Genomic DNA, 21,038 nt, shown 5'->3' on the forward strand with positions numbered 1-21,038 from the left:
AGGAGGAGACTCCACAACCTCTCTGGGCAGCCTGCTCCAGGGCTCCAGCAGCCTCACAGCAAAGTTTTTCCTCATGTTGAGGTGGAACCTCCTGGGTTCCAGCTTGTGCCTCTTGTTCCTTGTCCTATCTCTGGGCACCACCAGGCAGAGCCTGGCTCCTTCATCCTGCCCCCCACCCCTCAGATATTTGTAGCCATTGATCAGTTCTCCTCTCAGCCTGCTCCTCTCCAGACTAAACAGCCCCAAGGGCTCTCAGTTTTAATTCAGAGGAGAAATGTTCAAGTCCCTTTCTCGCTGCCTTGCCTGCTCTGTCCTGGTTTCTTGCCAGCTTCCTTAGGGATACAGGAGGAGGCCAGGGATGAAGGATGCTCCTGAGCAGCCCTGCTGTATTCCTGCACCTTCACAGAGCCCAGGGCTTGCTGTGCTCAGCAGCAATCAGCTGCACTCCTGCTTTGCCTTGCTCCTGGTGGCTCTAGCTGGAGGGTGTCTGTGAGCTCTCTGTCTGGAGCTGTGGCCTCACCTTCTTCTCCTCTGGGCTTGGTGGCAGGGAAATGCTGTCTGCTTATCAAGGGCTGAGGAAGAGAGAAGGGATGTGTGGGGCGAGGGAAGGTGTCACAAGCCTGCCTGGTGCTCAGCACTTGGTGCTGAGCAGGTAGCCAGCTCCTGCTAAGTCTGCCTCTGTCCTTGGACGGCAGGAAGCAGGGGAGCCAGTTGCAGGCAACAGTTGTGTTGTATTCCACCTGGAATTTTGGAATGAGAGCAGATTCCAGGCTGTCTTCTCCCCTATATAATGGTGATTAATAACCCAGCCTGCTTCCTCTCGGGTTTGATGTTTGGCTTATGCTGAGATGTAGGGAGCATTGTTTGCTGAGATGACATCAGGAGCTCTTGAATGGAGGGAGCAGGGGCACATCCTTCCCTCAGCCACCACTGGCAGGGGCTTGGTGCTTCTTGCTGCTCTACAGCATGTTGCAGCTCATTTAGGAACAGCAGACCTCCCCCCCCACCCCTCCCCTCCCCCTTTTTCTCCTTCCAACTCACTTCTTAAAAGAAACCAGATGAGGAAAGGGCAGCAGTGGGGTCAAAAGTGGCCTGCCAATGGCCAGCATCCCCCTTCTGCCCTCCCTGCCTGGGGGCAGCGTGGTCAAACCACAGGCTGGAAGGAGTTTTTAGTGGAAAGGGGCAGGGATGGAGGAGACCCTCCCCTGGTGGTGACCTGGGAAGAAGAGAGCAGTGGAAGGGGAGGGCAGGAGTCTGGGGAGGGAAGTTACAGCTGTTACATCCTGGCTCTTGACTGTGCAGCCAGTTTGGATCCAACAAGACAGCGGTGTGGGGGACAGCCTGTGTCCTCCCTGCTCCACCTGGGACAGCAGCCACTGTTGGCTGCCTCACAGCACGCAGGTGGGGACTGCACTCCCCTGTGTGAGGTGCTGAGCAGCACCTTTCCCCTTGAAGAAAGCTGAGGACAGAGGGTCCTGAGCGTGCTGTGCTGCTTTGGCTGTGTGCCATCCTTGGAAGGCAGGGCTGAAGGGCTGGAGGGCTTGGCAGAAAGGCAGATTGAGACCTCAGCTTTGTGACCTCTTGGAGCTTTCTTCTTGAATGTATCCTCCCTCTTACCTTCTTGAATGGATCCTTCCTTCTCTTAGCAGCATGTCCCTTGCTGAGGACAGTCACTGTCTCCATTCACTGAGGACACCAAGAGCCTCAGAAGCAGAGCTGCTGCACACCCTGATGGTTCCTTCAGGACTTTTGCTGTTCCCTGCACTGCTGCTGAGAGCTCAGGATTGTTTCACCTGGCTCTAAGTCACATCTCTCCTCCCAGCTGTTCTTTTAGCTGCCACATGTGGGTGTTGGTCTCCTCCGTCCAGTACCAGGCGATAGGACGAGAGGAAATGGCCTCAGGTTGTGCCAAGGGAGGTTTAGGTTGGAGATTAGGAACAATTTCCTTGCTGCCAGAGTGGTCAGGGATTAGGAACAGGCTGCCCAGGGAGGTGGTGGAGTCCCCATCCCTGGAGGTGTTGGAGAAACCTGTGGCCATGGCACCTGGGGACAGGGTTTAGTGACCATGGTGGGGTTGGACTCAATGACCTTAGAGACCTTTCCCAACCTTTATGACCCTGGGCCTCTCTGAGTTTCATGTGGAGTGCTGGAATCCCTTTGAGCCTGAGTGTGGTATTTCGGGAAGCAAGCTCCTGAACGTCAAAGCCACAACCCTAAGGAGCTCCTTGCAGGGAAAGTTGGATTGCATCCCCTCAGAGCCCAGGGGTGGTGTGAGGCTGACCACATTTCCAGGTGTGTGGTTAGAGGAGCAGCTGCCCAGGCAGAGCCAGCCCCCAGCAGCTCTGCACGGCAGCGCTCCCAGGCTTTGCAGTGCTTGCTGCTGGAGCCTGCCCTCCAGAGCCTCCTTGCATCCCACATGCCTCAGGCTGGGAATGCCTCTTGCAAGTGGCTGATGTCATGTTGATATTTCACATTGGGAGGGAGTCCTGGTGACCTCTGCAGCTGGATTCTAGTAGCTTCTTCCTGCCACATCTGTCCAGTGATGTGGAAAGAAAGCAGAGCTGGGCGTCGGGGAGCAGCTTCAGCCCCGGGCAAGCCAAGCCCCACGTGTGTGAAAGAGAATTATGGGGTTCAACCACAAAGGGACTGAGAGGTGTTTCTGCTTGAGGGATGGTTCCTGAGGCTCAGAGGACATCACTCCCCACGTGGCTGCACTCCAGGCACGCTCAGAGCCTGGGAAATGGGGTTTGGTGGTGCTGAAGCAAGCAGCCTGTGCCTGCTGTGAATGGCTGAGGGACAGTGGTGGCTGTTCCCATCTCACCTGGCATTGCTACCAATTCCCAGCGTTGCCTGCAGCAGCAGAACAAGGGCAGCCAAATGGGTTTGCTGTCTGGGACTACCAGAGCACACCTGAGCTTCACCCTGACGCTGACAAATGCCAGCACAAGGTCCAGCTCTTTCCCCAGCCCTGTGAGATTAGAACAGAACAGAACAGAACAGAACAGAACAGAACAGAATAGAATAGAATAGAATAGAATTAACCAGCCTGGACAAGACCTCAGAGGTCATCAAGTCCAACCTATCACCCAACACCATCTGATCAACTAAACCATGGCACCAAGTGCCTCATTCAGTCTCCTCTTAAACACCTCCAGGGATGGTGACTCCACCACCTCCCTGGGCAGCACATCCCAATGGCCAATCTCTCTTTCTATGAAGAACTTCTTCCTCCCCTGGCACAGCCTGAGACTGTGTCCTCTTGTTCTGGTGCTGGGTGCCTGGGAGAAGAGCCCTACCCTCACCTGGCTCCAACCTCCCTTCAGGGAGCTGGAGAGAGCAAGAAGGTCTCCCCTGAGCCTCCTCTTCTGCAGGCTAAGCAACCCCAGCTCCCTCAGCCTCTCCTCCCAGGGCTGTGCTCCAGACCCCTCCCCAGCTTTGTTGCCCTTCTCTGGACACCTTCCAGCACCTCAACATCTTTCCTAACCTGAGGAGCCCAGAACTGGACCCAATTCACTCCTGACAAGGTGTGATCCTTCTCCTGAGTCAGTCCCAACCTTACTGTAGCAGCAGGAAGCTCCAAAGTGGGAGGTGGGAATCCCTCTTCCTGCCCACCCTCACCACGCATACCTCAGCCCCTTTGATCCTTACTCACCTGGGACTTCCTGGCTCCTTTCCCAATCCTCCTGCACAGTCAGTTAATGATTCCTTCTTGTTGTCATTGCAGGGCAACCATCGATGAAGTGGAAACAGATGTGGTGGAGATAGAAGCAAAGCTCGATAAGGTAAGGTGAGACAGCCTGGCCCATGGGTCTGAAGAGGGTCTGCAGTGTGGCCCCACCGAGGCTCCTCTAAGAGCTGAGCCCACCTCAGGCTGTCAGAAGCTGGTGTGGACCACACTGGGCTGGTCCAGAGGTCCATGTCTCCCTCTACTGCCAGGCACCTGCCAAGGCTCCTTCCTGCTGCCAAAGGAGTTAGGACAAGAGGTCCACACTTGGCCTCCTGCTCTGGATCATAGAATCACAGAGTGGTTTGGGGTTGGAAGGGACCTTAAAGCTCACCCAGTTCCAACCCCCCTGCCATGGGCAGGGACCCCTCGCACCAGCCCTGGTTGCTCATGGCCTCATCCAGCCTGGAACTTCTGGTCCTGGATCTCAGGGGGTCTGGCACTGCTGCTTCTGCTGTGGCAGGTTCAGAGAGTCACAGAACATTAGGGGCTGGAAGGGACCTCAAAGGATCATGGAGTCCACAGCCCCCCCTGCCAGAGCAGCATCACCTAGGGCAGCTCAGACTCTTTCCTCTCTCCACCACCCTGCTGGTGACATTCAGCAGGTGTGGAGCAGGAGCTGTTGGGTGCCCAGGTGGGAAGGGCACCGCTGTGTCAGCTCAGGGATGTCAGGAGCCACTGGGCAGGCCAGATTCAGGCTGCTGGTGGTGGTGGTTGTTGGCTGATGTTCTGCCTGGCTATGCACCACAGCTGTAATCTGACACTGGAAATAGCCTCTCAGGGACCAATTTGGCTGTGCTGCTGCTGGGGATGCTTCACATCCAGTTGGCAGTTTGGACCTCAGTCAGAGGCTTTGTGATGGAAGGCAGCTTTTCCATGCTCAGCCCTCCTGGTGTCTGAGGCATCAGCCAAGTTGTTTCTAAACCAGAACAGAGAGAAAGGAAGGAGCCAGAAGATCTGTTGGCTTTTTGTCTGTGAGATTTCCCTCCCAAAGCTAGCAAGGGACAGGGCTCCTGCAGCTGATGCAGAATTGGCCTTTGCTGAAGTCACCAGCCCCAGGCAGCTCTGTGACCTACAAAACCTATTTACTTATCAAGCTGCTTGCAGTGGTTATCTGCACAGAGCTAACTACCCTGGCTAGGGAGAGCTGCAAAGGGATTTGTCTCTTCTCCTCTAAGCTCTTACAGACCAAGCATGGGGGTGAGGCTTGCTCTGATTTCACCCCTACTGCTCTCAGTGCTCCCTGCAGGCAGGCAGTTTGGTGTGCCAGGAGCACTCCTGGAGCAAGGAGGTGGTCTGGAAGTGGAGGAGCTGCTCAGGGATCTCAGCTCTTTGATGCTTTGCTGCAAAAGGATCTGGGCTCCTTCAGCTGAGGGCTGCATGTAAGCCACAGCCTGGTGGAGTTTGGGTCTTTAATTGTGCCAGGGGAGGTTTAGGTTGGAGATCAGGCAAAAGTTCCTTTACTGAGAGTGGTCAGGCACTGGAACAGGCTGCCCAGTGGGGGTGGTGGAGTCCCCATCCCTGGAGGTGCTCAAGCAATGTGTGGTCATGGCACCTGGGGGCTGGGTTTAATGCTCATGGAGGTGTTGGGTTGTGGGGTTGTTGAATCACACCCTTGTGAGATTCTGTGATCAGCCTTTCAGCTACCTGTTAAGAAGGGAGGTAAATAGGATAGGATAGGATAGGATAGGATAGGATAGGATAGGATAGGATAGGATAGGATGGAATGGAATGGAGTGGAATGGAATGGAATGGAATGGAATGGAATGGAATAGACCAGGTTGGGAGAGACATGATTCCTCTGAGGGAACCCCAGAGGTCTGGGCTGGAGAGATTGCCTCCATTCTGCCCTGTGCCATCTGCAGAGCCATGGCAGCTGCCCTTGGGAGCCTGCCTGTGCTGGATGGCCTTCAGCTACTTGTGACACAGCCTTGGCCACAAGTGCTTGCTCAGAGCAGCGCTGGAAACCGCCACGTTGCAGAGCAGCCCCTGGGCTTCCTTGCCAGAGGATCTGTCCAGAGCCCTGGAGCACGTCTGGCCACCAGATGTGACAGGAACTGCAGCTGGTTGCTGTTTCTTCTCTGGGCTTGGATGGGGAGAGCAGAAGTTTGTCAGCATCCAGCGCTGCTCTGTCAAACTAACAAGGACAGGACTGGATGTGAGTGGGGAGGAGTAAAGGCTGGAGGGGGTTGGTGCCCAGACAGAGATGTGCTGTGTGTGGCTCTGTCCATTTATACATCAGGCACTGGGGAGCTGGGGTTGCTTAGCCTGCAGAAGAGGAGGCTCAGGGGAGACCTTCTTGCTCTCTCCAACTCCCTGAAGGGAGGTTGGAGCCAGGTGGGGGTTGGTCTCTTCTCCCAGGCACCCAGCACCAGAACAAGAGGCCACAGTCTCAAGCTGTGCCAGGGGAGGTTTAGGCTGGAGGTGAGGAAGAAGTTCTTCCCAGCAAGAGAGATTTGCCCTTGGGATGTGCTGCCCAGGGAGGTGGTGGAGTCCCCATCCCTGGAGGTGTTCAGTGAAGGCTTGGATGTGGCACTTGGAGCCCTGGTTTAGTAGCCAGGAAGTGTTAGGTATTAGGTAATAGGTTGGACTTGATGATCCCTGAGGTCTTTTCCAACCAGCCTGATTCTGTGATTCTATGATTCCATGTCCAGAGGTCCCTTCCAACCCAACCCTTCTGTGACTCTGTGGTTCTGTGGTCCCCAGCCTGTAGGTGAGGCTGGCTGGCAGGGCAAGGTTTACTAAAGCCATTGTTCATTAGCAAGATTCCTATCTCTCAAACCCCTCCTGGCTTTGGAGAGAGGAAAGCTTCACTCCCAAGTGTTGCTCAGCAGCAGCAGCAGCAGCAGCAGTTTGTAGTTGCTGTTGTGGGCTCTGTTTGTTTGTTGTGAAAAAGCCCAGGGCAGAGCTGATGCAAACCCAACCAAAGCAAGGTGAAGTTTGTGCCCAGTGGGCAGCTGTTGCTGTTGCAAAGCTCCTGGGCTTTTGGTTTGTGGATTTATCTGAAGTTGTTTAATGTAACCTTTGCCAAGGAGCTTTGGCTGACAGGAGATAGGCTGCTGGCCAGGAATGCTGGCTGAGCTCAAGCTCCAGCCTTTAGAGCCAGGCCCAGGGCTGGCTAAGGCACTTTGCTGGGGCTAGGAAGTGTGGGAATGTTCCTGGGGCTGTTCAATTATCACAAGTTAATGAAGGCTGTCTGGAGATATAGGTTGGGTGAGGAGTGGCTTGAGAGCAGTCTCAGGGAGAAGGACTGGGGGGTGTCAGCTGGTGACAGACTCCCCAGGAGCCAGCAGTGGTCACTGGCAGCCCAGCAGGCAGCTGTGTGCTGAGCTGCATCCAGAGAAGGGAGAGCAGCCAGGCAGAAAGGGACCTGGGGGGTGCTGGTTGACAGCAGCTGAACAGGAGCCAGCAGTGTGCCCAGGTGGCCAAGAAGGCCAAGGGCATCCTGGCCTGCATCAGGAGCAGTGTGGCCAGCAGGAGCAGGGAGGTCATCCTGCCCTGTGCTCAGCACTGCTCAGGCCACACCTTGAGTCCTGTGTCCAGTTCTGGGCTCCTCAGCTTAAGAAGGACATTGAGAGGCTTGAAGGTGTCCAGAGAAGGGCAAGAAAGCTGGGGAGGGGTCTGGAGCACAGCCCTGGGAGGAGAGGCTGAGGGAGCTGGGGTTGCTTAGCCTGCAGAAGAGGAGGCTCAGGGGAGACCTTCTTGCTCTCTCCAACTCCCTGCAGGGAGGTTGTAGCCAGGTGGGGGTTGGTCTCTTCTCCCAGGCAAGCAGCACCAGAACAAGAGGCCACAGTCTCAAGCTGTGCCAGGGGAGGTTTATGCTGGAGGTGAGGAGAAAGTTCTTCCCAGCAAGAGGAATTGGCCACTGGGATGTGCTGCCCAGGGAGCTGGTGGAGTCCCCATCCCTGGAGGTGCTCAAGAGGGGATTGGATGTGGCACTGGGTGCCATGGTTTAGTCATGAGGTCTGTGGTGACAGCTTGGACTTGATGAGCTTTGAGGTCTCTTCCAACCTTGGTGATTCTGTGCCACCCTGTGGAAGGGCTGTGGTGTTGGTGCAGAGCCAAAGCAGCCTGGCAGCCCTTGAGCTGGGGGTGGTCAGCTCCCTTTGCACTCACACCTCTCTCCCTGTGCAGCTGGTGAAGCTCTGCAGTGGGATGATTGAAGCAGGCAAAGCCTACATCACCACCAACAAGCACTTCGTCAGCGGGGTCCGGGACCTGTCGCAGCAGTGCAAGAAGGATGAGATGATTTCGGTAAGTCAGCTGCTGGGAGGGAGCCTGGGGCACAGTGAGGGCTCAGGGCCAGCTGTCTAAGACCCTTTTGCTGTTCAAGTAGCCACTCAGCATGAGCTTTTCTTTTTGGAGGAAGATAGAGACCATCTGGAGGGTGCTGGAGCCCCCTCTCAGCAGGGAGGAGCCGAGTTTCATAGTTTCATAGTTTCATTCAGGGTTGGAAGGCACCACAAGGATCATCTAGTTCCAACCCCCCTGCCATGGGCAGGGACACCCCACACTAGATCAGCCTGGCCACAGCCTCATCCAGCCTGGCCTTAAACACCCCCAGGGCTGGGGCCTCAACCACCTCCCTGGACAACCCATCCCAGGGCTTCACCACTCTCATGGGGAAGAACTTCCTCCCCACCTCCAGCTTCATTCCATTCCCCCTAGTCCTATCACTCCCTGAGATCCTGAGCAGTCCCTCCCCAGCCTTCTTGGAGCCCCCTTCAGATCCTGGAAGGCCACAATGAGGTCACCTGGGAGCCTTCTCTTCTGCAGACTGAACAGCCCCAACTCCTTCAGTCTGTCCTCACAGCAGAGCAGCTCCAGCCCTCTGCTCATCCTCCTGGCCCTGCTCTGGACACGTTCCAGCACCTCCACATCCCTCTTGCCATAGGGGCTCCAGAACTGGACACAGTACTCCAGGTGGGGTCTCACCAGGGCTGAGTAGAGGGGGAGGATCACCTCCCTTGCCCTGCTGGCCACACTTCTCCTGCTGCAGCCCAGGATCTGATTGGCTTTGCGGGCTGCAAGTGCACACTGAGAGCTCATGTTGAGCTTTTTGTCCACCAGCACCCCCAAGTCTCCCTCCTCAGGGCTACTCTTCAGCCAGTCACTGCCCAAGTTCAAGTGGCTGATACCCTGCTGGGTCGTTGTCTTCTTTCCAAGAGCATTAAGAGCCAGCTTTCAATGCTGAAATGCTGTGTGCCCCTCTGAGGAGGACAGGCTGAGAGCCCTGGGGCTGTTGAGCCTGGAGAAGGGCAGCCTGAGAAGGGATCTGCTCCATGCTCAGCAAGAGGATGGGAACCAGGCTGTTCTTAGTGGTGCCCTGTGCTAGGACTGCAACCCAGGAGGTTCCACCTAAACATAAAGACAAATTTCTTTGCTGTGAGGCTGCTGGAGCCCTGCAGCAGGCTGCCCAGAGAGGTGGTGGAGTCTCCTTCCCTGGAGGGACTCCAAACCCAGCTGGACATTGTGATCCTGGGCAAGCTGCTGGGGGTGCCCCTGCTTTGGAGCAGAGGATCTCCAGCGATGCCTTCCACCCCCACCACGCTTTGTTGTGATAATGCAGAGTGAGATTCACTGCTCACAGGGGGAAGTGGACTTTTAAGAAGCCACAGTGCTGGCAAGGTTGTTAGAATCTAGGTCAGCAAGCATCAGTTGCTCAGCACAGGGGGGGCAGCCAGCTCCACAAGGCACCGCTGGCATGGGGACTGCAGCACTCAACTGGGAGGGACAGGGAGCCTGTGGCTTCAGCCTCAGGCACTTTGGAAGTGCTTGTCTTGCCAAAGGGCAGAGTGGCTCTTCCCTGGCCTTAGGAGGGCCTCTGCCAGCCTTGGCAGCCCTGGGAGGGAAGGGCAGCAGCTGCTGGTCACTGCCACTTCTCTTTACCTTGTGTTTTGCAGGAGTGCCTCGACAAGTTTGGAGACAGCCTGCAGGAGATGATCAACTACCACATGGTAAGATGCTGCCTCCTCTTGGCTTTTGGGGTGCTGGTGGCACCCTCCTTCTCAAAGCAGGTCTCCTCTGTTGGGTGGAGGGGTCCAGGAGGGGATTGTCTTTCAGGCTCCAGTCCCTGCACACAAGGCTCATCCAGTTCAATACTGCTGCAAGGAGGCAACAACAGCAGCTCCCAGCTCTCTGCTGCTGTCTGTGTAATCACAATGATCAGTCCTGGAGGTGTTAGGTGACAGGCTGGGCTTGATGAGCTCTGAGGTCTTTCCCAGCCTGGTTCATTCTATGATTCTGTGATCATGGACCACAGGAAATGGAGCTCCTCCAGGCTTGCAGAGGAGCCTCCAGCACTCAGTGGCTGTGGACTGTTACTTTTGGCTCACTTCAGGTCAGAGATGTACAACAAATATGTAGGAGGGAGAGGTCAGAGACCTCTTCATCCTGCTGTGATCTGGCATAGGTGATCCTGCCCTGGCAGGGGGGTTGGACTAAGATGGTCTTTCAAGGTCCCTTCCAGTCCCTACCATTCTGTGTGATTCTGTGGTTCATCAGAGCTCAGGAAGGTCCTGCACTCCAGATGCTTTCTTTCTGGGTAGCACAGGAGGTTGTAATGAGACCTGAGAGGGTCCTGAGCTGCTCTGACAACTCAGGACTCTGTCTGTGAACAGCTTGCAGGGGTGAACCTTCCTGCTGCAGATCTGGAGTCCACTCTGAAGCCTGGCATTCAAATTCGTGGCAGTAGGACCCCAGCAAGGCTGTGGAGGGATCAAACCAAGAGGGCTGCCTTGGTCCCCTGATGCTGGGAGCAGGCTGAGTGCTGCTGTCTGCAGCTCTGTGTTTAAAGATAACACAGGACACACTGAGATGAAAGGAGGGAAGTGCCCAGACAATGGCCATTCTCCTGAGCTGGCTGTATCTCACTGTCAGAGCCCAAAGGCTTCCACTCTGCCCTTTCTCCAACCTAAACACCCAGCCATGGCATCCCTCAGAATGGGAAGGGGCTTTATGCCTGGTGGCTCCGTGCCAGAGCCACCATTTTCAGTTTGTAGCTCTGGAGGAGCTCAAAGCCCAAAGTGGAGGAAGCTTCGGGGTTGTCAGCACTGGGCTGACCCAGTTTTGTACCACCATGCCCTTGTCACAGTGCATTAGGCACGCTGCTCGCTTCTGGGGCTGCAAGACAGCCCCGTGCAGCTGGAGGAGAAGCCCCAACTCCACTTGACTGCTTCAGGTGGCCAAAATACAGCAGGGGAAAGAGGTACTGGACACAGAGCTCTCCTTGGACCACTAGGATTTGGGAGCAAGCAGCTGTGCAGCAGTGGTGGTGGTGGAGCAGAGAGGGAACAACCCAGTGTGAGCCTCAGAGGAGAGCCAAGCCTTGATGGTCCTGCTCCTGCTCGAATTCCCTCTGCCGAGGAGCATCAGGAGCCCCTGAGAAGCTGCCCCTTCGTTGCAGGGATCAGATTGCAGCTGCACTGACAGAGGCTGTGCTGGGGTTGGGGGGGAGTTTGTGCAGCCCAGCCATCAGGAAGCAGCCCCGGCCAGGAGCCTCTGGATGCAGTCTGCAAGCGCTGCCACGCCAGCTGTGCAGCTCCCCCCGGCCCCCTGCTCCCTGCAGGGCTTGCTCTCACCTCAGCCCCACAACGAGCGGGAGGACCCTTCCCGGAGCTCTCAGCTCCCCAGCCGCTGCGGCACGACCCTTCCCATGCCGCCCACCCCGCGCAGCAGGGGCGAGCTCCCCACCGCTGCGCGCCGCGGGGCTCGGCCGGGGCAGGGTTCCCCTAGCGCCGGCTGCGAGCGCAGGGAGGAGCGGCGCCGAAAGCCAGCACCCTCCTCCCTTGGTGCGCAGCACCTCTCGCCAGGAAACGGCTCTGGAATGCTTGCCTGCATCTCGAGCTGTGCAACGAGCCGAGTTATTTTTAGGGTCCTCTGCCTGCTCCTTTGTGTGCGCCTCTGCCTGGTGTGGATCTTGGATCCCCCCGTGGCTGAGGAGCTCAGCTCTGAAGCAGTTGTCAGAGCTTCCTCGAGGAATGGGGAGAGGACAGTATGTACAACTGGAACAAGTTGAAAGGGAGGGGAAAGAGCTCCCCATCCCCCCACCCCCTCCCAGAAGAAAAAAAAAGAGTTGGAAAAGCTTGTTCTAGAATTTTATAGCTACAGCACGTTGCCCAGAGATGTCCTGGTGTTAGCTCAGCAAAATCCAAGTGAAAAACACAACCCAGGAGTGAATGGAGAGGCTGAAGACACTCAGCTCCAGAGCATTCCAACCTTCCTTTGAATGCACAGTGAGTCAAAAAAACCCCAACCCATCACAGCAGCCTTGAGTCCTGTGCCCTCTTCTGGGCTCCTCAGGTCAAGAAGGACATTGAGAGACTTGAAGGTGTCCAGAGAAGGGCAACAAAGCTGGGGAGGGGTCTGGAGCACAGCCCTGGGAGGAGAGGCTGAGGGAGCTGGGGTTGCTTAGCCTGGAGAGGAGGAGGCTCAGGGGAGACCTTCTTGCTCTCTCCAACTCCCTGCAGGGAGGTTGTAGCCAGGAGGGGGTTGGTCTCTTCTCCCAGGCAAGCAGCACCAGAACAAGAGGCCACAGTCTCAAGCTGTGCCAGGGGAGGTTTAGGCTGGAGGTGAGGAGAAAGTTCCTCCCAGAAAGAGAGATTGGCCATTGGGATGTGCTGCCCAGGGAGGTGGTGGAGTCCCCATCCCTGGAGGTGTTCAGGAGGGGATTGGATGTGGCACTTGGAGCCATGGTTTAGCTGTCAGGAGGTGTTGGGTGACAGCTTGGACTTGATGATCCCTGAGGTCTTTCCCAACCTTATTGATTCTGTGAACCTTAGAGAACAAATGACAAAAGAGAGAGCTGAGCTCAGAGGGGTTGGGGTTGGTGTTCTCTGCATTGTCTGCTCTCAGCCACATGCCTCTGGGCTGAGGCCTTCCTCGTGTCAAAGCCTGCCCAAACTTCAATAGCTCTATGGATCTGGGCTGGTTGCACCTTTGTGGCCCAGCTTCCAGATCTGCAAAAAGCATTTCAAGTGCATTCCTGTCTCTGAGAGGCTGCAGGGAGGACACACAGGCTAAGGGCTGACACAAGCTCTGCTGATTGCTGCCAGGGAGATACCAGGGTTGGCAGAAAGGTGAATCAACACCTCAGGGTGTGGAAGTCTTTTGCCCAAACCCTAGAAAGGGATGGAACAGACAGGCAGGGGGAAATGGGGATGGGTTTGATATGGAGATGGAAGGTGCTGGGATTCAAAGTTTGTTCAGCCATGCAGACTTCACAGAATCATAGAATGGTTTCAGTTGGAACCTTAAAGCTCATCCAGTTCCAACCCCCTGCCATGGGCAGGATTCATAGAATGGGTTGGGTTGGAAGGGACCTTAAAGCTCATCCAGTTCCAACTCCCCTGCCGTGGGCAGGGACAGCTCCCACCAGCCCAGGCTGCTCAAAGCCTCATCCAGCCTGGCCTTGAACACCTCCAGGGAGGGGACATCCACTCCCAGGATGAGGCAAGGCCAACTTCTCTCTTCCAGCTGCTAGGAGATGACACTGATGTGACTGGAAGCAGCTCTGAGCCCCTGTCTGACAGTGCAGTTTGGGTGAGAGATGCTGTGAGGGAGCAGCACTGCTTCTGGGGAGCTGAGTCCCTGGAGGCTTTCCAGCCCAGCCCCACAGGCTGCTCAGCAAAGCAGTGCAGGGAGCAGCTCTGCTTTGTCCCTCCCCTGGTCAGATCTGGGCTTGGGGACAGGAAGCAAAGCAACCCCTGAGACAAAGCTTCCCTGCCTGTGCTCTGCAGGTGATTGCCTCTCCACGTGGAGTGCTGGAGAAGTTTGGGCTCCAGGCTTTGCCTGGTGGTGTTGAGTGCCTCACTGTGGCTCTGCTTGGGCAGCTGCTGTGCTGTGGATGGCTTTGGAGGGAGACAGGGAAGGCTCAGGCAGAGTGGTGTAGGTAATGAAGATTGAGTAAGAGGTCAAGGGGCTGTTGTCTGTAGCTGGTTGTGTTTGGGTTGACCGGTGAGCTGGAGAATGGCACTGCCCCAGCAGCCCCAGAGGACCTGTTCCTGTGACATGCTTAGCTGGGGGGGCTGATTTTGCCTCCCCACGCCGGCAGCTGGCTCCACAAGGACGTGCCGAGCAGAAACCTGCGCTTGGTGAGCTTGCAGAGGAGCATCCTGCCGATGTTACAATGCTGACCTCTTGAGGCATCGCTGCAGCTGCAGAAAAGCCAAAGGTCCTGCTGGCTGCCAGGCCACACTGCAGGCAGGGGGCTCAGTGCCTTTTGCTGGACGGGGGGGCTGTGATCTCCCTCTCCAACACTCACGGCAGGCTCTGCCTCCTCTCAGCTCCCCATCCTCATCTTCACTGCTCTGATTCTCAGCTGCACCGATGCTGCCTTAGATACCCAAGTGATCAGGTCGCCAGCCTGAGGAGTGCCAGGGCAAAGACTTCAGTCTGTGCAGAGGGAGAATGCCTGATGAGAAAGGGCTGTGGCTCCCTCCCTGTGCTCCCAAAGCAGCAGGGGCCCTGGGCCCCGCAGGCTGTGGGAGTCCTGCAGTTATCAGTTGTGCCACCGGTCTAAAAGCATCAGCTGCTGCCTCCAGTCCCTGGGAAAGGAGAGGAGCTGGCTCTTCGTGGAGGGCAGGCAGGGCAGAGGTGCAGGCCCTCAGAGGAGTGCAGGAGAGCATCTCACCCTCAGGTGAAAATGAACCTCCTGGAAAACCTCTTGTACCTGAAGGAGTGAGAGGTCTTCCCTTCACTGGGTGACCACTTCAATACCCCAGAACACTCCCCTCCAACAAATATTATGGTCTGTCCCACGGTCAGGACTGCTGTTCTGTTCCTCTCCTCCCTGCCAGGAGCCTTTGCCTGCACACTGAGTGAGCTGACACTGTGCAGAGTCCCCTGCCAAGCGCAGGCTGTGCAGCACAGGGCACAGCTGGGCTGTCTGAAGGATGCTCCAGCACATCCCCTCATCAGGAGAGCTTCCATGCCACGCTTGGAAGTCTATCATCCATGACAGGGAACAACTTCCCAGCTACCTCTGAGCAGTGGGTGGCCAGGCAGAGATGCCAGAGCCTTGCAGCAGCCTTCCTGCACTGCTCTCCAGAGCAAACCATTTCCTTTCACTGGAGCCTGAGTGGCATGAGCTGGAATTCAGCTGGAGGGCCTGAAGTCTTCCCCTGTGACCCCTCCTCCTCACTACAGACCACACTGGAGTGATGAATAACCTTTGTCTGTGCTTTGCCAGGCTCTGCTGTACTGGAAGCACTGCTTGTCCACAGGCAGATGCTGTGCTGCCAGCTCCAAACCCTGTGCTTTGCCTTCCTTCCTTCCTTCCTTCCTTCCTTCCTTCCTTCCTTCCTTCCTTCCTTCCTTCCTTCCTTCCTTCCTTCCTTCCTTCCTTCCTTCCTTCCTTCCTTCCTTCCTTCCTTCCTTCCTTCCTTCCTTCCTTCCTTCCTTCCTTCCTTCCTTCCTTCCTTCCTTCCTTCCTTCCTTCCTTCCTTCCTTCCTTCCTTCCTTCCTTCCTTCCTTCCTTCCTTCCTTCCTTCCTTCCTTCCTTCCTCCCTCCCTCCCTCCCTCCCTCCCTCCCTCCCCCCCCTCCCTCCCTCCCTCCCTCCCTCCCTCCCCCACTTTCCTCCCTTCCTCCCTCCCTCCACTGACTTGCTGCCCAGATGAGGAGATGTGCAGCTGATAGCTCAAAGCTGTCAGCAGCCACTTCCAAGGGGAGAGGCTCCAGGTTTGCCAAGGGGAAGAGGGATGCAACCATCCCTGGCTCTGTCAAAGAATGGGAGGCAGTTTTCCCACCAGGCTGCTGCCCTGCACATGCCTTGGAAGGAAGTAACTCTGTCACGGCCTCAGGTTGCAGCAGGGCAGGTTTAGGTTGGACATGAGGAACAATTTCTTCCCCAGAAGGGTTGGGAAGGCCTGGGCCAGCCTGCCCAGGGCAGTGGTGCAGTCCCCATCCCTGCAGGAATTTCAGAGGTGTGTAGCTGTGGTGCTGAGGGCCATGGCTCAGTGGTGCCCTGGCAGTGCTGGCTTCCTGCTTGCACTTGATGCTCTTGGAGGTCTCTTCCAACCCAAAGGATTCTGTGATTCTATTTGCACACCAAACCTCTTTCCCCTGCAGTTGCCTCTCTTGATGTGGTCTGGAAGTGAAAGGATGCTGTGGTAGGATCAGCCTGGCTGAGCCCTTTCACTTCACCTTCAGCAGCCCCAGGTACTCTCCAGCTCAGAAGATGCAACATGAGCGTTGCCCTCATCAGTGCTACTCCAGACAGCTCTGTCTTGAGCTTCATGCAGTCCTAAGCCTTCCTGTCTGCCATAAAGCACTGTGGCTACGTCACAGGAGCCCTCCAGCAGGAGCAGGAGCAGCTTGCAGGGGAGATTTAGCTCTGCTGAGCGAGCCAGGAAGCATTTCCTGCCGACAAGAAGAAAAGCCACCCAAGCTGTGATGAGTCAGTGAGGCAGATGGCAGATGTCATGGGTGGAGGGTAGTGGTGGAGTTCAGGGGGAAAGGAAGTGAAAGTGGAGAGTGCTTCCAAGCTGCCTGCTCTCCACAGGGCTGCCTGGACCACCTGCACTTTCTGACAGCAGCCTGGGAAGGGTCCAGCTGCATCCAGCTACCCCAGCCAGGCACAGCCACAGCCACTTGGGGATGCAGAGCTGCCACCTGAGAGGGGCAGTGCCTGCTGAATACAGCATGCAGAATGCACCAGGTTGGAAAAGACCTCAGAGATCATCAAGTCCAACCTAGCACCCAGCACCACCTGATCAACTAAACCATGGCACCAAGCACCCCATCCAGTCCATCCAGGGATGGGGACTCCACCACCTCCCTGGGCAGCACATCCCAATGGCCAATCTCTCTTTCTATGAAGAACTTCTTCCTAACAACCAGCCTAAACCTCCCCTGGCACAGCTTGAGACTGTGTCCTCTTGTTCTAGTGCTGCCTGCCTGGGAGAAGAGACCAACCTCCACCTGGCTCCAACCTCCCTGCAGGGAGTTGGAGAGAGCAATGAGGTCTCCCCTGAGCCTCCTCTTCTGCAGGCTCAGCAACCCCAGCTCCCTCAGCCTCTCCTCCCAGGGCTGTGCTCCAGACCCCTCCCCAGCTTTGTTGCCCTTCTCTGGACACCTTCCAGCAGCTCAGCACCTCCTGGCTTCACACCTCCTGCCCCTGTGTCCCAGTGCAGTGACTCTGTTTGGTCCAAATGACTTGACTGAGCTGCTGCCCTCTGTGGCTGATCCCCCTGGCAGTTAACACCAGCTCAGTGCTGCACTCTGGCTCTCACAGACACCAGGTCCCCTGCCTAGGTAAGGGAAAGAATCAGCTTCAGTAGTACACAAAGGGCAGGGACAAATGTCATAGAACAGTCTGGGTTGGAAGGGACCTCCAAAAGTCATCCAGTCCAACCCCCTCTTGCAGTCAGCAGGGACATCCTCCACTAGATCAGGTTGCTCTGAGCCCTGTCCTGCCTGTCCCTGAATATCTCCAGGGCTGGAGCCTCAAGCACCTCCCTGGGCAACCTGCTGCACCTTCAGGGTGCAGAACTTGTTCCTCACATCCCATCCCCTCCCAATCTGCTCCCTTTGGATCTATGCTGTCTTGTGTCTTGGTTTTAGCTTTGCAGTTCCAGAAGTAACATCCTGGGCCACTGACCTTGCTTTCATTCCTTGGGAGGCAAGGAATTCCTAAGCCCCCTCACGGCAAACACAAGTTGGGGTTGATCCTGTTGGCTCAGAAGGCCATGGAGGGGGATGTGAAATGTAGGCTCCAGCCTTCTGCTGCTGCTAACTCCCTTCTTGCATGCTGAGCCTCCTCAGGCACAGATGTGTGTGAGTCATGGGCTGGACTGCTCATGTCTTGGTGGAAGCTAGAGGGTGTGGTGATATTTGGTCTGGACAACCGTAAAACAAAGGAGTTGTTCCAAGTATGCCTGGGAAAGGAGGAAAAGCCAAGGGATGATCTTAGACTTGGAACTCCAGCTCTTAAAACTCTTTATTTCACACTGGGAACTGAATGGAGGGATGGGAGGGGATGGGATGGGATGGGATGGGATAGGATGGGATGGGATGGGATGGGATGGGATAGAGTGAATGGAATGGAATGGAATGGAATGGAATGGAATGGAATGGAATGGAATAGAATAGAATAGAATAGAATAGAATAGAATAGAATAGAATAGAATAGAAGTGTAGCACAGTGGAGTGGAGTGCAGTAGAGTAGAATTGGATTGAATGGAATGGAATTAGCCAGGTTGGAAGAGACCTCAAAGATCATCAAGTCCAACCTCTCACCCAGCACCATCTGATCAACTCAACCATGGCACCAAGCACCCCATCCAGGCTCTTCCTAAACACCTCCAGGGATGGGGACTCCACCACCTCCCTGGGCAGCACATTCCCATGGCCAGTCTCTCTTCCTATGAAGAACTTCTTCCTCACCTCCAGTCTGACCCTCCCCTGGCACAGCCTAAGACTGTGTCCTCTTGTTCTGGTGCTGCTTGCCTGGGAGAAGAGACCAACCCCCACCTGGCTCCAGCCTCCCTGCAGGGAGTTGGAGAGAGCAAGAAGGTCTCCCCTGAGCCTCCTCTTCTCCAGGCTAAGCAACCCCAGCTCCCTCAGCCTCTCCTCCCAGGGCTGTGCTCCAGACCCCTCCCCAGCTCTGTTGCCCTTCTCTGGGCACATGAATCCACTGTGGAACATTCCCCTGGTCACCTTGCCTGCCAAAATGAATGAAGCAGCAGCAAGAGGAATGCTGCTACCCCAGGGTGCTTCTGAGCAGAGCTCTGCTGGCAGCAGCTTGCCTGGTGCCCTCTCACAAAGCCACTTGGCAACCCCTGCCCCAGACTTGCAGTGTGGGAATCAGTGCAGGCTGGAGGGGAGGAAACATCACAGTGGAATGGGGCTCAGTGCATGAGAAACAGCACCAGGGGAGAGGAGGATTGGCAGGAGAGATGGAGAGCTCTACAAACCCACATATCTATGACCTGGCTTCCCCTTTGGTGCAGCTCCCCTGTTCTGATAGGATCTTCCAACCCAAATTCCACACAGAGCTGTCCCTGTCCCCCAGGCACAGGGCTGCCACCGGTGTGCTCACCCTGAGGTCACTTCCCTCTCCCTGAGCAGCTTCAGGAAGGAGCAGTTTGGTCAGCTCTGCATTGCAGAGAGGCACAAGGCTGGTGTGGGATGGAAGGGGCCTTCAAAGGTCACCCAGTCTGAGCCCCCTGAAGTCAGCAGGGTCATCAAGCTGAGGAAGCCTCATTCCTTAGCTCTGTGCTTTGGGTTTGATGCACCCTGGAATCCATTCTTCCCTGGAGTGTCCCAGGGTGCTGAATCCAACCTCTGCCTTCCTTCTCCTGATCCTGAGCCAATGTCTGAGCCTGGTGGAAGCCAACTGCCCAGACACAGGTGCAGGAGGGAGCCAGGAGGCTTTTTGCTTCTTGCCTGCATGGTGTCCTAGAATGGGTTGGGTTGGAAGGGACCTTGAGGACCATCCAGTTCCAGCCCCCTGCCGTGGGCAGGGACACCTCCCAGCAGCCCAGGCTGCTCAAGGCTCCATCCAACCTGGCTTTGAGTGTCTGCAGGGTTGGAGCTCCCACAGCTTCTGTGGACAGCCTGTTCCATCAGGAGGGGAGGGCAGGACTGCCCAAACCTCACTGGGGAAAGCTGCTCCATGGGGAAAGTCAGAGTCCAGAGGCCCTTGGAGTGCTGTTGGAGAGAGCTGATGGATGCCAGGAGCAGTAAATAATTTACATTGGTACAAACACAAAGCTGGGTGGTCCTTGGGGGGGGTTTGCTTTCCTCCCCCCCCCCCCCCCCCCCCCCTTGCTTTGCATCTGTTCATATTTAGAGGCTGTCCATGGCTGTTTATACTCAGCTGGGTCCTGGCATGGTTCTTGCCTTGTCCTTGGCTGCAGCAAGGCACAGAATGGATGTGTCTGAGGCTCTGCAGCCAAGGCTGCTGCCTCTGGGCAGAGTGCTTTGTGTTCTCTGTGGAGCTGCACACCTGTGTGGTGGCAGAAGCCAGAGCTGCTTTACCTCCTGGTGGTAGGGAGGACATCTCTGTGAGGCTGGGGGCACTGGAAGGAGCCAGAGTGGCTTTGCTGGGAGACTCCTATGAGGCATGAGGAGGTTAAAGCTTGTGACCACCTCAGAGTGTGCCCCAGATTGCATGGGGATGGAAGGGAGCCTCAGCCTCCCCTGCTGCAGCTTGAGGCCATTCCTTCTTGTTCTGTCTGATGCTAGGGAGAAGAGACCAAGCCCCACCTGGCTGCAGCCTCCTTGTAGGGAGCAATGAGGTCTCCCCCCTCAGCCTCCCTCTCTCCAGGCTGAACAACCCCAGCTCCCTCAGCTGCTCCTAAGACCTATTCTCCAGGGGCTTCACCAGGCTGATTGCCCTTGGGGAAGATGGAGAGAGCTGGAGGTGAGCTGGGCAGAGGGTGCAGAGCAGGGGGCTTGGGACCGGTTTGAGGGACAGAGAGGAGAGTAAAATGTAAAAGCCTTGCAAGAACTAAGTCTCTTCATGCTTGGACCTCTCACCACGGGCATGAGAGTGTGGCTGGCTCTGGGGTGCCTCAGCTCTGTCTCCTTCCCTCAGCGGTGTGTGTTGAGGTGACAGCGCCATCCCCTGGCAGAAATGAGGCACTGGGGCTTGGCAGAGACATCAGAATCACAGAATCAGAGAATCACAGAATCAGTAAGGTTGGGAAAGACCTCAGAGATCACCAAGTCCAACCTGGCACCCAGCACCTCCTGACAACTAAACCATGGCTCCAAGTGCCACATCCAAGCCCCTCTTGAACACCTCCAGGGATGGGGACTCCACCACCTCCCTGGGCAGCACATCCCAGTGGCCAATTCCTCTTTCTGGGAAGAGCTTTCTCCTCACCTCCAGCCTAAACCTCCCCTGGCACAGCTTGAGACTGTGCCCTCTTGTTCTGGTGCTGCTTGCCTGGGAGAAGAGCCCAACTCCCAGCTGGCTCCAACCTCCCTTCAGGGAGCTGGAGAGAGCAAGAAGGTCTCCCCTGAGCCTCCTCTTCTCCAGGCTAAGCAACCCCAGCTCCCTCAGCCTCTCCTCCCAGGGCTGTGCTCCAGACCCCTCCCCAGCTTTGTTGCCCTTCTCTGGACACCTTCAAGTCTCTCAATGTCCTTCTTAAACTGAGGAGCCCAGAACTGGACACAGCACTCAAGTGCTGAGCACAGGGCAGAATGACCTCCCTTAGCCTGGGCCAGTCCTCTTAGGCAAGTCTGTTGGTGGCAGAAGTCTCTGATGTTCAGAGCCCTGGCCCAGGCTGTGGAGCCTGCAGCACAGGAGCCCTGGCCCAGGCTGTGGAGCCTGCAGCACAGGAGCCCTGGCCCAGGCTGTGGAGCCTG

At 56.3% G+C, this 21,038-nt stretch overlaps 1 protein-coding gene across 4 annotated transcripts in view; it reads left to right on the forward strand.

Moving 5' to 3' along the window:
- ACAP3 (ArfGAP with coiled-coil, ankyrin repeat and PH domains 3) overlaps nt 1–21,038 on the forward strand; it is a 111,688-nt gene that overhangs the window by 45,101 nt on the left and 45,549 nt on the right. For all 4 annotated transcript variants that reach the window (XM_068158290.1, XM_068158286.1, XM_068158287.1 and 1 more), the window contains exons 2-4: nt 3,725–3,782; nt 7,859–7,978; nt 9,628–9,681. In XM_068158290.1, coding sequence (XP_068014391.1) covers nt 3,725–3,782; nt 7,859–7,978; nt 9,628–9,681 — 232 coding nt within the window. The remainder of the gene's footprint in view (nt 1–3,724; nt 3,783–7,858; nt 7,979–9,627; nt 9,682–21,038) is intronic.

This window comes from Melanerpes formicivorus, unplaced genomic scaffold (assembly GCF_026170545.1).
Source record: "Melanerpes formicivorus ecotype bairdi unplaced genomic scaffold, bMelFor1.0.p_v2 SCAF_39, whole genome shotgun sequence".
In the NCBI taxonomy this organism is placed as follows: domain Eukaryota; kingdom Metazoa; phylum Chordata; class Aves; order Piciformes; family Picidae; genus Melanerpes; species Melanerpes formicivorus.